Source organism: Doryrhamphus excisus, chromosome 6, assembly GCF_030265055.1.
Source record: "Doryrhamphus excisus isolate RoL2022-K1 chromosome 6, RoL_Dexc_1.0, whole genome shotgun sequence".
In the NCBI taxonomy this organism is placed as follows: Eukaryota; Metazoa; Chordata; class Actinopteri; order Syngnathiformes; family Syngnathidae; genus Doryrhamphus; species Doryrhamphus excisus.
In genome coordinates this window covers 21,412,114-21,427,051 of record NC_080471.1, presented here as the reverse complement: position 1 = coordinate 21,427,051, position 14,938 = coordinate 21,412,114, and the positions used below count along the sequence as shown (strand labels likewise).

The 14,938-nt window shown below is 41.2% G+C and overlaps 3 protein-coding genes across 3 annotated transcripts; 2 read left to right on the top strand and 1 right to left on the bottom strand.

Annotated features, from left to right (window-relative positions):
* The first annotated feature begins 1,611 nt into the window (after positions 1 to 1,611).
* unc45a (unc-45 myosin chaperone A) lies at positions 1,612 to 10,325 on the top strand. The gene is made up of 19 exons (XM_058075712.1): positions 1,612 to 1,781; positions 1,863 to 2,055; positions 2,136 to 2,311; positions 2,374 to 2,463; positions 2,537 to 2,704; positions 2,784 to 2,952; positions 4,352 to 4,522; positions 4,609 to 4,780; positions 4,852 to 5,152; positions 5,249 to 5,343; positions 5,440 to 5,581; positions 6,926 to 7,066; positions 7,213 to 7,340; positions 7,413 to 7,479; positions 7,534 to 7,647; positions 7,719 to 7,834; positions 8,621 to 8,738; positions 8,820 to 8,975; positions 9,064 to 10,325. The coding sequence occupies exons 1-19, from the start codon at positions 1,758 to 1,760 to the stop codon at positions 9,328 to 9,330; spliced, it is 2,808 nt and encodes a 935-aa protein (XP_057931695.1). The 5' UTR covers positions 1,612 to 1,757; the 3' UTR covers positions 9,331 to 10,325.
* A 39-nt stretch (positions 10,326 to 10,364) lies between these two features.
* On the top strand, positions 10,365 to 13,369 carry LOC131131225 (RCC1 domain-containing protein 1-like). Its single transcript, XM_058075713.1, has 8 exons — positions 10,365 to 10,629; positions 10,719 to 10,904; positions 11,909 to 12,074; positions 12,142 to 12,263; positions 12,333 to 12,440; positions 12,718 to 12,867; positions 12,960 to 12,989; positions 13,064 to 13,369. The coding sequence occupies exons 1-8, from the start codon at positions 10,431 to 10,433 to the stop codon at positions 13,222 to 13,224; spliced, it is 1,122 nt and encodes a 373-aa protein (XP_057931696.1). The 5' UTR covers positions 10,365 to 10,430; the 3' UTR covers positions 13,225 to 13,369.
* LOC131131226 (calcium and integrin-binding protein 1-like) lies at positions 13,314 to 14,846 on the bottom strand. The gene is made up of 7 exons (XM_058075714.1): positions 14,631 to 14,846; positions 14,370 to 14,404; positions 14,181 to 14,280; positions 13,935 to 14,088; positions 13,749 to 13,867; positions 13,583 to 13,671; positions 13,314 to 13,511 (listed from the first exon to the last, which is right to left on the bottom strand). The coding sequence occupies exons 1-7, from the start codon at positions 14,679 to 14,681 to the stop codon at positions 13,490 to 13,492; spliced, it is 570 nt and encodes a 189-aa protein (XP_057931697.1). The 5' UTR covers positions 14,682 to 14,846; the 3' UTR covers positions 13,314 to 13,489.
* Between the last annotated feature and the right edge of the window lie 92 nt (positions 14,847 to 14,938).

Below are 14,938 nucleotides of genomic sequence, written 5' to 3'. Positions count from 1 at the left end.
GTTTCAAAGTTTACAGGGAATCAAAGCAGTTGATATAATAATTATATTAAAAGATAATTCCCCAATAGTTGTGTACATAAGCTGACTAACGGTCACGTGTCATTCAAAATAGCTACTTCGGGTTCATTAGGACACACAGTCGAGTTAGCATTTGCCTTTAAATATTATCGATATACAATAATTGTATAAAAAAATATGAAAAAGACAAGGTAGCCGAAGTAAGACAACATATTCAAATGGCTTAAGTAATGGGTTCATTTTCCAATTCATCATGAAATAATAGTTTAATAAACATAAGTGTATAAAACATGCATTTCTATAATGGACTTCATGACACAAAGCCATCAAACAATTGCTACTTCAAATTCTATATAGTAGAATTGATTCGTAAATGGTTTTATTATGACTGTCAAGTTATTTTGGACAAATTGTGTAAACGTTTTTAAAGTTTGAAGATAAAAGCTTTGGTTGCAGAGAATCTGCCAAAAGTCTATCTACTCTAAACAAAGTTTTGATAAAAGCTAATGCTTACACAGCTGCTTGCACAAGTATGTGGTGCTGCAAACTAGCCGGGTGAGGTCTCAACTGTCCGTCATAGAGAACAATATCACAAAGAAGTGAGTGTCATATGATAAGAATACATGACACTCAACAATGGTACATGGCCTTTCACATAACTTAGTCTCCACGATACTAATCTGGGGAAACTATCCAGCGGTGTGTTCAAAAGAACGCTTTTCATTGAACACATTAATTTTTCTATGAACCGAAACGCATTTGGGAATAAAGAACTCGAACCTAAACTCGTTAAGCTTATGTAAAAACCAGCGCCACTGTTGACGAGAGATACAGCATTTGCACATGGTATTGTTACTGCCTACGTTTCACCAGTGGGCGGCGCAACACATGACGTGTTCTTCTTGCTTCCGCACTGCATTACCCACAAAACATTGCGCTCACCAGTGTGACAATCCCGCAATTCTTAAAGAGGACGTGTTATGCTAATTTCGACGGGACTCCCATATGGCAGCTACACACGATAAAACCCGCAGGCGGTTTTTGTAGATCTTCAAGATTCTACTCCTCTTGTTGCCCTCTTTTCATTGATTTCATTGCCTGAAACAACACTATAATTTGTTGTGGCTTTTGTTTACAAGTCGTAAAGAAGTCATACTTATTAAAAAATAAATAAATAAAACCACTTTTAAGGTAAACAGTGAACAGTTTTAGGTGGTGATGGATGTAGTAGTTTTCTTTTAAAAACATGGTCTGTCTTTCATTCTCACTTTTCACCCCATTGGAACAACGGAAGTGGTGCAAACTGCCTCCAGGTCACGTGGTTGTACACACAGCAATAGCAATTGTTTTGTTTGTTTTTATTTTGGCAGGAAAATTAAAAGTCAAATAAGAAAATGAAAGTGAAAATAAATCAAATTGTTTGATTGCTTTGACTAATATAATGTGTTTTGCTAATTTATGTATTTTTAATAATTTGTGTGATTTTGTTGTCAGCACATTCAACTATGTGAAGCTGTAAGCAAATAAATACTGAGGCCTGTCGCGTTCTCCTGCTTTCCTTTTATGGTGATGTAGAGTGGTAAGGGGCGTGGTTGTCATTAAACGTCATCATTGTGCGCCACACACACGGAAGTACACTGAGTTACAGAATGTTTAATATAAATTACTGGCGTTTGTGAGTGTTTTCTGCGAATCGCGTCGGATTGTTAAAAAAAAACGAAGTGCTGAACAACGTGAAGATGAGTGATACAGAAAAAGAGAAGGTAAAAATGTTGCTTCGATCATATCTGTCAAGTGAGTCAGTGAGTTTTAATTTAATTCCTTTGACCATTCCTTCCTTGTAGGGTCCTGTAGCTTTGCGAGAAGAGGGGAACAGTCTCTTCAAAGCTGGGGATGTGCAGGGTGCTGTGTGTTGTTACACTAAAGCACTAACACTTAGTGACGACCGACAAGAGAGTGCGGTTCTTTTTCGCAATCGCTCTGCATGCTACTTAAAACTTGAGGAGTACAGCAAGGCGGAGGCTGATGCTTCCAAATGTAATATAAGTATAAGTATTTTCATTTTTTATGTATCAGAACAGTAAGTAATTAATGACATTTTTTTTGTTTTACCCGAGGTCTTGATACTGACCAAAGTGACGTGAAGGCCAGGTTCAGGAGGGCCCAGGCTTTCCAGAAACTTGGACGTCTTGACCAAGCTGTTCTGGATGCCCGGAGGTGTGCCCAGCTGGATCCCAAAAACAAAGCATTCCAGGATCTGCTGAGACAGCTGGCGGCACAGATCCATCAGAAGGTGATGTCATGAATCATGAAAAATCTCCCAAAAGTCTACCTCTTCTTCTTTCATCCTTGTAGTCAGAAGAACTGAGCTCCACCGATGCTCGTGTGCAACAAATGTTCTCAATCCTCTTAGATACATCTGGAAAAGATTCGGACCGACAAAAGGTAGCGTTACTAACCTTGAAATAATAACTTACAAAGAACGCAGATACAAATAACGTTGTTTAACTGATTTCAGGCCGCACAAAATCTAGTTGTGTTATCTCGGGAAGATGCAGGAGCTGAGCAGATCTTCCGTAACGATGGCGTGAAGCTGATTCACAGACTTCTTCAGTCAAAGCAAGAGGATGTTGTCCTTTCTGCTCTGAGGACTCTGGTTGGCTTGTGTACAGAGCATCAGTCCAGAGTAAATATAACACTTATCCACAGTTGAATATTATACAGGAATTGCATTCTTAATCTGGAATTGATGCTTTTATTCCTAGACTATGGCGATAGTAAACGAGCTGGGAATGGAGCAACTGTGTGCAGTCATGGGATCAGGAGCGTCATCTGTGTCTCTGGCCACTTGCCACCTGCTGCAGGTGATGTTTGAGGCTCTCACCGAGGGCATGAAGAAGGAGATCAGGGGAAAGGAAGAAGCCATACTTCCTGGTGAGGATGGACGGTCACTTATGTTTCATGTCATTAAATCCGGTAGGCTCCTTTTGAGAATGTGAACGCTACAGCGGTATCCGTATCAGACCAAAATATTTAGGAAAAGGTCAAACTCTAGTAGTGGTTAGCGCGCAGACCTCACAGCTAGGAGACCCGAGTTCAATTCCTTCCACATTCCAAAAACATGCTAGATTAATTGGCGACTCCAAATTGTCCATAGGTATGAATGTGAGTGTGAATGGTTGTCTATGTGTGCCCTGTGATTGGCTGGCCACCAGTCCAGGGTGTACCACGCCTCTCACCCGAAGACAGCTCCAGCACCCCCGCGACGAAATGACTGAATGAATGAAGGTCAAACTCTGACAAGAATCTAGATCAGGGGTCTCAAACTCAATTTACTTGGGGGGCCACTGGAGCTAGGGTCTGGGTGAAACTGGGCCGCATCAGGTTTTCCAAAAAAAAAAAAAAAACACATTTATTAAAAACAAAAAAATTAAAAAAAACTTCGCTTTGGTTCCAATTTTCTACAAGAAAAGCTCTGATAAAACATTCCACTGTTCTCAAATATCTTACTTTTTATTTTTCTTCACAAAATAAGATGAAAAATAAATAAACAAATAAAGAATAAAGAAAATCAATCAATCAGTAATAAATATAATAATAATAATAATAATAATAATAATAATAATAATAATAATAATAATAATAATAAAACAGCAAATAATAAAAACCTAAGAAACCACATGTAGTTGGTGGGTAGACAAATTATTTTTTTTCAGATTAAAATCAACAAAGCATTATTAGAGCCCTGTAGACATGACAAAACACGACTATAGTCACATTTATATATTTACAACATATTGCGCAACTGCAGGGTCTGCTCAAGACCCTGCTCAGGGTCTTGAGCAGGGTCTGAGATGCTAACTCGCAAACTAGAGAGCTAGCGACCTAAACGGTAGCCTTCAAGTTATTTCCTTTAAACTTAAATAGCCAAAAACTTACCACTTCCACACGGATAGGGAGGATAACTATTAACAGTTATTTAACCTTTAACATGAACATTAATCAAACGTAATAATTTTTTTCTGGGTACATGATACCATACAGCATCCATATCAAACTTGCGCGGGCCCTCAAACTAGTGTCCTGTGGGCCACATTTGGCCCGCGGGCCGCGTGTTTGAGACCCCTGATCTAGATAATGTGACTTCAAACAGTGGCTGCACGTTATTTAAATGTTAATGGTTTTATACTGGCGGAAGTTCAACAGATATGGGGAAGTTAAATCAGAATTGAAGGTCAACTGTTTCCCATTTTGTCCCAACTTTGGAGTGGAGGGTTCGCCGTGAATCCAAAATGACTGTGATCGTTTGATGGATTGTATGAATTGAACACAGAGCCATCCAAGGAGCTTCGCTCAATGTTGCGTCACCTATTGGAGATGATGCCAGCGTCAAACGTGTCAGGACCCGGCAGAGACAGTGCCATCAACCTTCTTGTCAAACAAGTTCCTCGCAAGTCCTTCAAGAACCCGGACAACTCTCTCACATTGTGGGTGATAGACCAGGGTATGTCGCTACTTGGTGTTTTATATCATTTTACACACGTGTGTATAGTTTTATAGTGATGGATCTTATATGAAATCACCCTGCAGGGCTAAAGAAAATCTTAGAGGTGGCTGCAACGGTGCCCGAGTCGTCTGATGGTCCTCCCCTTACTGATAATTCCCACATGAGCTGCTCCGTTTTGCTAAACAAGCTCTATGACGATCTCAAGAGTGACAAAGAAAGGGAGAACTTCAGCAAATTATGTGAAGACTATGTTCAGTGAGTTGGTCCTGTAGGATATTTATGTGTATATATTTTTTTAAATGTATTTCTATTCATATCTGCTACAGGCAACACTTCAGCCGTTTGGGTCTGGATGCCAAGCTGCGAGCCATCCAGACCGTGTCTGTGCTCCTTCAAGGACCGAGTGATGTTGGTAACAGAACGCTGGAGATGTCAGGGATGATGGATGCGGTGATTTCCCTGTGCGCATCTGACGATGTAACTCACCAGCAAGTCGCAGTGGAGACTCTTATTCACGCAGCAGGCAAAGCTAAGAGAGCGTCCTTCATCACAGCCAATGGCGTCGCACTTCTCAAGGACCTCTACAAGAAGAGCGAGAACGATAGGATACGAGTTAGAGCTCTGGTGGTAAATCAAGTTTGCGAAGCGCACAAATTGGAGATGTGAACACGTTGTATAAATATAGAAAAAAAACTAATAATGGTTTCTAACAACGTCTCTTAGGGTTTGTGCAAGCTTGGATCAGCAGGAGGGACAGATTTCAGCATGAAGCAGTTTGCCGAGGGATCGACTCTAAAGCTGTCCAAACAGTGCAGGAAGTATGTGTGACAGCTGAATTTTTTTTAAGTGCAAAAAAAAAAAAAAAAAAGCAGTTAAACTTTCTGGTGTCTTGGAAACTTCCATGTTTACTGTAGGTGGCTTTGTAACGAGTCGCTGCCCCCAACATCCCGACGGTGGTCCGTGGAAGGTCTTGCCTACCTCACTTTTGACGCAGATGTGAAAGAGGACTTAGTAGAAGACAAGAATGCTCTCCAGGCAATGTTTGAACTCGCAAAGGTTGGATTTGTTAACTTTTGATTGCATGAATACATTCAATGTAAAACTACCACAACTTGAAGATTTATCGCAGCGAGCCGTGGACACAGAAGTTTTTAATTTCTGATTAGTCAATGCAAAGGATTGTGGGAAGTACGGCGTATTTAACAACATACAACGCCAATGGAAAATGGCTCAAACTCCCTCCCAACTGGCTCGTGGTGGCCCGTAACGGCGGCAAAAATTGAGTTTGGCCACAGGAAAATTTCATTCATTCATTTTCTACCGCTTTTCCTCACGAGGGTCGCTAGGGGGGTGCTGGAGCCTATCCCAGCTGTCTTCAAGCGAGAGGCGGGGTACACCCTGGACTGGTGGCCAGCCAATCACAGGGCACATATAGACAAACAACCATTCACACTCACATTCATACCTATGGACAATTTGGAGTCGCTAATTAACCTAGCATGTTTTTTGGAATGTGGGAGGAAACCGGAGTACCCGGAGAAAACCCACGCATGCACGGGTAGAACATGCAAACTCCACACAGAGATGGCCGAGGGTGGAATTGAACCCTGGTCTCCTAGCTGTGAAGTCTGCGTGCTAACCACTCGACCGCCTTGCAGCCTGAAGTGTGCACCAAGTGGAACCAAATGTCCCAAACAATCCACCCATTGGAATCCACTGGAATGTAATGGCGTGAGCCAAGTTGCGCCAATAATGCTAGGAGTCCACTGGGCCGGCGCCAGTTGGAGCCAGTTTTTGCTAAAGATTATGTGATTGGCGCGGAGTGAACAAGCGAACATAATTGGGCACTACAGCAAGCCACTACGCGCCAATCACATAATGCCGATCCAGTGGACTCCTAGCATCATTGGCGCAACTTGACTCGCGCCATTACATTCCAGTGGATTCCAATAGGCGGATTGTTTTTGACATTTGGTTCCACTTGGTAGACACTTGCTTGCAATTGCTTGATGCGAGTGGGGCAACGAAGATTTTAAACATTTTGAAATTTTCTTGCTGCCGTTACAGGCCACCACGAGCCAGTTGGGAGGCAGTTTGAGCCACTGCACGCCACTAGGCGCCACAGCATATTGCATTGGTGCGAACTGGCACCAATTGGCGCCGGCTCTGACTCTTAGCATTAAAGACGTCATGACGGAGAAAGAGGGTTTTCACTACATGTCTCATGTTGGAGCCTTGCTACAAAATTCCCAGTATAAAGTTATTTACACTAGCACTTCAATGGTGTAATTGTTTATAATTGGGATCAGTGCTAGTGAATCCAGATGTATATCATATCAGACAGAGATCAGAGATTCCCATCCCTAATATGGATGTTGTTACTGTTTTTTGTTCTTGTAGTCTGAGGACAAAACAGTGCTCTTCGCTGTGGGCTCCACCCTGGTGAACTGCACCAACAGCTACGAGGTGGAGAAGCCTGACCCTCAGATGGTGGAGTTGGCCAAGTATGCAAAGCAGCATGTGCCTGAGGAGCACCCTAAGGTTTGTTTAAAGTGCCCAACTGACCATGTTCCTCAAACACCTCACAGGGGAACTAAACCTTTAACACAGTCGCTGTCAAGTGTTTTATTTTTTTCGATGAAACAAAACTAATAGTTATTGTGAAACTGATTTGTTTTTTATATCAGGATGCTCCTTCCTATGTGGAGAAGAGGTTGATGAAGTTGCTGGAGGCTGGAGTGGTTTCTGCATTAGTGTGTATGGTCAAACATGAAAGTCCTGCTCTCACGGATGCTTGTAGAGAGTGTATTGCCAGGTAAGAAGCTGCTACAACCTGATCTGTACTTTATCATCACCTAATATCTGCTTTTTAATTTTTTTATGCTAGGGTGTTTTTGGCTTTAGTGGAACGCCAGGAAGACAGAGGCACAGTAGTGGCACAGGGCGGAGGAAAGGTACATGTATTGTTTTTCAATAATTGAGGATGTATTGATTGTTTTCCTTCATAGGCTCTCATCCCACTGGCGTCTGATAACACCGATGTCGGAAAAGTCAAAGCAGCACAAGCTTTGTCCAAAATTACTATCACGTCCAATCCAGAGATTGCCTTCCCGGGAGAAAGAGTATACACACATTCCTAATATTCTAATGAAATAACTCCCTGTCATAACATCATCTTGTGGTATTGTTTCAGATTTATGAGGTGGTGCGCCCCCTTGTCAGTCTTTTAAGTCTTCACTGCACACTGCTGCAGAACTTTGAGGCGCTCATGGCTTTGACCAACCTGGCTGGAATCAGTGAGAGACTCAGGTTGGCCACTAGGGGGTAGTCTAACCAAAGAAAGTGACATGAAATGTTTTCTATGGTCTTGCAATAGTATCTTGCCGGTTACTAGCTTTTTTTTAGCCTCATTAATTCATTAGTTTTCTACCGCTTTTTCCCCATGAGGGTCACGGGGGTGCTGGAGCCTATCCCAGCTGTCTTCGGACTGGTCGGCAGCCAATCACAGGGCACATATAGACAAACAACCATTCACACTCACATTCATACCTATGGACAATTTGGAGTCGCTAATTAACCTAGCATGTTTTTGGAATGTGGGAGGAAACCGGAGTACCCGGAGAAAACCCATGCATGCACAGGGAGAACTTGCAAACTCCACACAGAGATGGTGGAATTGAACCCTGGTCTCCTAGCTGTGAGGTCTGCACGCTAACCACTCGACCGCCGTGCCACCGAAGAAATTATATATTATTTTTAAAAAATGAGGCTAAAAAAGAGGGCGGCATGGCGGTTCGATTCCACCCATCTCTGTGTGGAGTTTGCATGTTCTCCCTGTGCATGTGTGGGTTTTCTCCGGGTACTCCGGACACATTCCAAAAACATGCTAGGTTAATTGACGACTCCAAATTGTCCATAGGTATGAATGTGAGTGTGAATGGTTGTTTGTCTATATGTGCCCTGTGATTGGCTGGCTGGCGACCAGTCCAGGGTGTAGAAGACAGCTGGGATAGGCTCCAGCACCCCCTGCGACCCTCGTGAGGAAAAAGCGGTAGAAAATGAATGAATGAATATAATTTCTTCCTCTTTTCGTAGACAGAAGATCATAAAGGAGAAGGCTGTACCAAAAATCGAAGGCTACATGTTTGAGGAGCACGACCTGGTCCGAGCGTCCGCCACTGAGTGCATGTGTAACCTTATTCTGAGCACAGAGGTTGGCCATACGATAGCATAGTAAATCTTTAACACCAATGTTCTGTAAAGTTGAAATTGTTTGCACTTGATGTGTTATTAGGTGCAGAAGATGTACCTGGCCACCGGCAACGATCGTCTCAAACTTCTCGTGCTTTACTGTGGCGAAGAAGACGAAAGGCTGAGAAAAGCCGCTGCAGGAACGCTGGCCATGCTGACTGCTGAGCAACCCGGCGTTTGTTCCCGCATCCCTGAAATGGTGAGCTGATCTCCATCTCTCGGATCTTCCATTATATTGTATACAAGTTTGCTGCAGACAATTCATGTGATCATCTATTTTTCCACAGACGACACATTGGCTGGAGATCCTGCAGGCTCTCCTGCTCAGTGACATATCTGACTTACGTCATCGTGCTGTTGTCATAGTTCATAACATGATGCAGGCGGAGAAGAGTCTGGCTGACAAGCTCATTGAGAGTGAAGTCCTGGAAATTCTTTCAGTCTTGGCAAAGGCAGGAGAGGGCACACCACAGCCGGTCGCAAAGATAGCTCAGAACTGCTTGGATAAGGCGATGGAGTACGGCATCATCATGAGTAGAGAAGGAAAGGAATAGACAGAAAGAACTCCATCGCACAATGCGTCAATTGTGTGAATTTGTCCCATCATGGCAGTAAACCTGAAGACTGAAGCTGAAAACATAATGAAAATATTTTAAAATAGGGCTGCACGGTGTTTGAGTGGTTAGCGCACAGGCCACACAGCTATGAGACCCGAGTTCAATTCCACCCTCGGCCATCTCTGTGTGAAGTTTGCATGTTCATTCCGGTTTCCTCCCACATTCCAAAAACATGCTAGGTTAATTAGCGACTCCAAATTGTCCATAGATATGAATGTGAGTGTGAATGGTTGTTTGTCTATATGTGCCCTGTGATTGGCTGGCGACCAGTCCAGGGTGTACCCTGCCTCTCGCCTGAAGACAGCTGGGATAGGCTCCAGCACCCTCGTTGAGGATAAGCGGTAGAAAATTAATTAATTAATATTTTCCAAGTGTGGACGGCGGTCCAGTGGTTAGCGCACAGACCTCACAGCTAGGAGACCAGGGTTCAATTCCACCCTCGCCCATCTCTGTGTGGAGTTTGCATGCTCTTTCCCGTGCAAGCGTGGGTTTTCTGCGGGTACTGCGGTTTCCTCCTACATTCCAAAAACATGCTAGGTTAATTAGCGACTCCAAATTGTCCATAGGTATGAATGTGAGTGTGAATGGTTGTTTGTCTATATGTGCCCTGTGATAGAAAATGAATATTTTCAAATATTTCAATAATTGGTAAACGTGATTAGATGAAAACCAAACAAAAATGTATGTTTTTTTTCACAACCTTTTGAATTTTTTAATGAATATATTTATCCCAATAATGTATGTTTGTGTGTAATCTATATAAATGCACAAAATATATTTCACTTTTTATACTGTACCATACTTTTATTGGACACATGCATTAGTTAATTTATAGATGCTGATCTACGTACTTACTATTTCACTGCTTCGCTACATTCCCAATTTTGTGTTTGGGTTCCACAATGAAAAATAAAAAGTACGCAATGACACCACCTCAAGCCTTTGTCAACTCAATAGGCCCCGCCTGGCCTTGCGCATGCGCCATATGATTTTACTTGTGCGCGTTGAAAAATTGCGGGTAACTGCACTGCCGTGACATGCGCTGGTTCGCTTTCGGCTTTAACGCTTTTGGACAGCTACTTGGTCACGAAAGTGTCCTAAATAACAGCGACATTGTCGACGTAGTCAAAGTGGTTAATCCAACAGAGCTGAAATGTCATGTAAACGGAAGCTGCTGCAGACAAACAAGTGGAGTCCGAGCAAGCTGGAGTAGACGAGCGTCCCTTCACTCGAATGGCGAGTCAACATATATAAAAGTGTCACTTCTTTTAAATATGGCGACAGTAATGTCGCTTAGTTACTGGTTAACGTATGTTTTGGACCAGATGGCGGAAGCTTGTGCCTTGCCGGTTTCAACGATTCGAATGAGACTTTATTGGTGGAGAGCCGCGGCTGCAAGGACGCAGCCATCGGGGAGTCTTACTTGATCCTCGCTTTTGCTGACAGGGTTGAGTCGTGGGACTTGAACAACAACCAGAAGACGCCATCATGGAGCATGGACGTAAAAACTGGTACGTTTTACACTACTGGTTTAGCGACTATCACCAATAATAAAGCTTGCAGAATGGTAAAAAAAAATTTTATTTTTGTTTTTATTCTTATTTTATTCTTATATTCTCTTTGTTCAGGCTGCATTTCTAAATAAGAATTTGTTCTTAAATTGCTTGCCTGGGTAAATAAAGTAAAAAAAAAATTAAAACTGGTATGTTTTACACTACTGGTCTAGCGACTATCACTAATAATAAAGCTTGCAGAATGGTAAAAAAATATTAATAAATTAAAAAATTAATACATTTAAAAAATAAATTAATTTAAATTAATAATAATAAATTTAAATTAATTAAATTAATAAATATTTTTGTTTTTCTCATTTTATTTTTTTTAATTTTATTCTTATATTTATTGTCTTTGTTCAGGCTGCATTTGTAAATAAGAATTTGTTCTTAAATTGCTTGCCTGGGTAAATAAAAGGTAAAATTAAAAAAAAATGTTTTTTTAAATGGTACGTTTTACACTACTGGACTAGCGACTATCACTAATAATAAAGCTTGCAGAATGGTAAAAAAAATTATTAATAAATTAAAAAAATAAATTTATTCATTGAATTTTTTTAATTTATTAATTTAAATTAATAATAATAAATTAAAATTAATAAAAATTTATTTTTGTTTTTCTTTTTTTATTCTTATATTTATTGTCTTTGTTCAGGCTGCATTTATAAATAAGAATTTGTTCTTAAATTGCTTGCCTGTGTAAAGGTAAAATAAAAAAATAAATAAAAACTGTATGTCTAGCGACTATCACTAATAATAAAGCTTGCAGAATGGTAAAATGTTAGCACCCTCTAGACAGCAAACATCCCTTTAATCTTACTCCTTAAACCTTGTAGACAGTATTATATTATAAATTATATATATAATATTATAAATATTTAAAAATTCAATAAGTTACATCTGCGCTGTAATTATGATCGGTGTAAAAGAAATAAACATCATCTTCTGGAACTCATTTCCAGGAAAGCCCCTGAATCTACCATTGATCCCAGGTGGTTACATTGACACCAGTCCTCCTTTCTACCACCCCTTATCACCACACCTGAACGCCACCAGGCTGGCACTGGGTGCGGGCCACTGCATCCTCCTTAGCGCCGCTGGAGCCGTGTACACGTGGGGCCTGGGCAGGTACATCTCATACACATTGTCAGCAATCTAGAGAAGATATTAGTCTTTTTTTTGTGCTACTTAACAGTCATGGTCAGCTTGGTCATGGGGGCCTGTCATCTGAAGAAGAGCCCAGGGTCGTGGAGGCCCTGTGGGGTATGAGTATGACCCGTGTGGCTACAGGCGGCTGGCACAGTGTCTGTATCAGCGGTGAGAGATACACTAAGTGATGTCAGGTCAGTGTAAATGCTAATAAATAAAAATAAACGTGTTTAACAGATGGGGGTGACTTGTATGTGTGGGGCTGGAATGAGAGCGGCCAGCTTGGACTTCCCTCCCAAGCTGTGAGGAGCACAGAGCGGTGTCAAAATAGTCAACAAGTAGCAGGTCGGTCTGGTTTTCTTTCTGGTTTTGAGATCTCAAACGTCACGATATACTGCTTGTGCCTTTACATGTTTTATTGAAAATTTATTGAAAAAGTCATCATAGAAAAGTAGTCGTAAATGCGGGTTCCTGCTCCTGATTGTGCCATGATTTGTTATTTTTTTGTGTGTGTTTACAATCTTGGTCAATGAAAATATATTATTGTTATGCAAACGTAAATGCTTGTTGATTGGTGTTAAGTTTGACATCAATATGTGTTTTTTTTTCTTTAAACCTCCAGGTGTGTCTTCATGTAAAGCACCACCGGATGAAGAGAAGAAGGAAGAAGTCTTTATATCCATCCAGGCTTTTCCAGCCCTTTTGGACATTACTGCATCGTGTGAGGTGAAGTCGGCTGACTGTGGCTCCCGGCACACGGCAGCAGTAACATGTAAGTTACATTAAATGATGTGGATGATTTACTTTTAGCTACAGCATATTGGATCCCCAGATTAATATCATTTTCTTGTCTTTTTTTTTTAGCCACTGGTGACCTCTACACATGGGGATGGGGTGAGTTTGACCGACTCTGGACAGAGTGACGGCAATATAAGCTTTCACCAAAGCATAACAATGTTTTTTTTTAGGTGAATATGGGCAGCTGGGGTACGAGACGTCTTGTTCAGATGAGCCGCGGCGTGTGGAGTACTTCCGGAAACAACAGATGCGCGTTGTCGATGTGACGTGCGGAGCTTGGAACACTTTTGCTGCCATCGTCAAGGAGGAAGCATCTGCCTCTTACAGTTAATAAACATGGACTTTGCTCTGTGTGCTTGATTTTACAATTTAGGACTTAAATCAAGTATTTTGTAATATACTCTGTAAAAAAAAGGTGTAAAAAATGATGTATTTCAGCTTTTTGTGGAAATATAAAGGATTTAATAAAAGAATTAAAAAATCACAGGTCTGGTCATTTACATATAACACCAGATAAGTCAATAAAATATATATAATTTAAGGCAAATAAACTAGTCTATATGAGTAGATGGAACACAGTTGTCAACTGTAGGCCTTTACAGCACAATTTTGAAGGAACTGTAGACAAACAGGTTGAAATAAGTACCTAACACTTTAGAAAACGCACATTTCATCAGATTCATGCTCACCTGACAAAATCCGGCGACCTTGAAATAACATGCTGAAACTCTGAAAGGTTGACAGTTCCATCCTTGTCAATGTCTGACTCGTCAAGAATCTAAAAGGCATGCAAAAGAAAGCACGATATTTAACTTGGCTTTTTTGTAACCGCACTGCCGTGCAAAGCTAACTCACATTAGTGATGAGCTGTCTCATCTCCTCAGGGGTTAATCTTGTGTCATCCGTCTCTCCTGTCAGGCAGTTGACCAGTTTCTCCAGATCACCACAGTCAAGAGTTCCATCGTCATCAAAGTCTAAAAATTGGAACATTGCATGAATAGATTTTTTTTCTTTTGGAACAGATAATGTAAACATGTTTACCAAATATACGAAATGCGTAGTGGGATTTGATCTCCAGTGTAGCAGAATCGCTGAAGGCACTCAAAAGGTCAAGAAAGTCCTCAAAAGTGAGGCTTCCATCTTTCAGTTCAGATGTGGAGAAGACGTGGCAGATTCTCGTTCTGAAAGGGTTGGACTGGAACAGGAAAAGGTACAAGGGTCAGCGTAGTTTAGCAATACCTTAGGTACTTCCTTATGAACACATTAAACGTTCATTTAGCTATTCACCTTGAGTTCTGGAAGGGTGAGAATCTTCTCCATGGGTACCCTGGCGTTTGGAAGGTCTTGCTCATCTTTCTTGAGCAGTTCAGTGAACCGTTTATGTGCCCTGTACAAAAGCCACAACATCTTATGTTACATCAGACGCAGACATTTGAAGCTAGCCGCTATTGTGTAGCATACATTATGGTCACTTACAGAAGAATTTCTTGTTTTGTTAAAAAAGTCAGCTCCTAGAAGCAGAGGGTTGATGGTTATTGGTCACAATCGCGCACTGCTAAACATTTACTTACGAACTAGCATGATAAAGTGTACTTTCACGTTATGTCAAGGTGCCAGTGTTACAATGTTTAATGGCAATGCTAACTCTGTCTTTACCAGCTAAGCTAACATAGCTAGCAAGTGTTGGCAGTTTAACGTTAGCCAGAACATCATAATTATTTATATGTTATCACTTACTTGGTATTCTGATAGCAAATCTTTCCCAAGTTGACTTGACGTTGTTCCCATTTTGTAGTTTTTTTCGACGATAAACTTTTATCTTTTTTGTAAACACCGTAGTTATCCGAAGGAGTCCAGGTAGTGCGTCACTTCCGGTATGGAGTTAACCCTTTAAAGTCCATCATGGCCGAGCTTGACTTTACAATATTGGCACACTCGTCTCGTGTACTTCAGGAAGGAAGGAACATTTCATCTTGCTTCAGGCAAGCTTTTATTGATAACGTGGCCGCAAAACAGAGCAGTTGAGCATAAACAGATTAGCATCT

Excerpts from the sequence above, each read along its gene's own strand:
- unc45a (XM_058075712.1), top strand. The coding sequence starts at position 1,758 with ATGAGTGATACAGAAAAAGAGAAG. Across the intron at positions 2,464-2,536 it reads AAGATTCGGACCGACAAAAG|GCCGCACAAAATCTAGTTGT; the intron begins GTAGCGTTACTA and ends AACTGATTTCAG. Across the intron at positions 2,705-2,783 it reads GTACAGAGCATCAGTCCAGA|ACTATGGCGATAGTAAACGA; the intron begins GTAAATATAACA and ends TTTTATTCCTAG.
- LOC131131225 (XM_058075713.1), top strand. The coding sequence starts at position 10,431 with ATGCGCTGGTTCGCTTTCGGCTTTAACGCTTTTGGACAGCTACTTGGT. Across the intron at positions 12,264-12,332 it reads GCACAGTGTCTGTATCAGCG|ATGGGGGTGACTTGTATGTG; the intron begins GTGAGAGATACA and ends CGTGTTTAACAG. Across the intron at positions 12,441-12,717 it reads AAATAGTCAACAAGTAGCAG|GTGTGTCTTCATGTAAAGCA; the intron begins GTCGGTCTGGTT and ends TTAAACCTCCAG.
- LOC131131226 (XM_058075714.1), bottom strand. The coding sequence starts at position 14,681 with ATGGGAACAACGTCAAGTCAACTTGGGAAAGATTTGCTATCAGAATAC. Across the intron at positions 14,281-14,369 it reads ACAAAACAAGAAATTCTTCT|GGCACATAAACGGTTCACTG; the intron begins GTAAGTGACCAT and ends GCTTTTGTACAG. Across the intron at positions 13,672-13,748 it reads TGAGACAGCTCATCACTAAT|ATTCTTGACGAGTCAGACAT; the intron begins GTGAGTTAGCTT and ends CATGCCTTTTAG.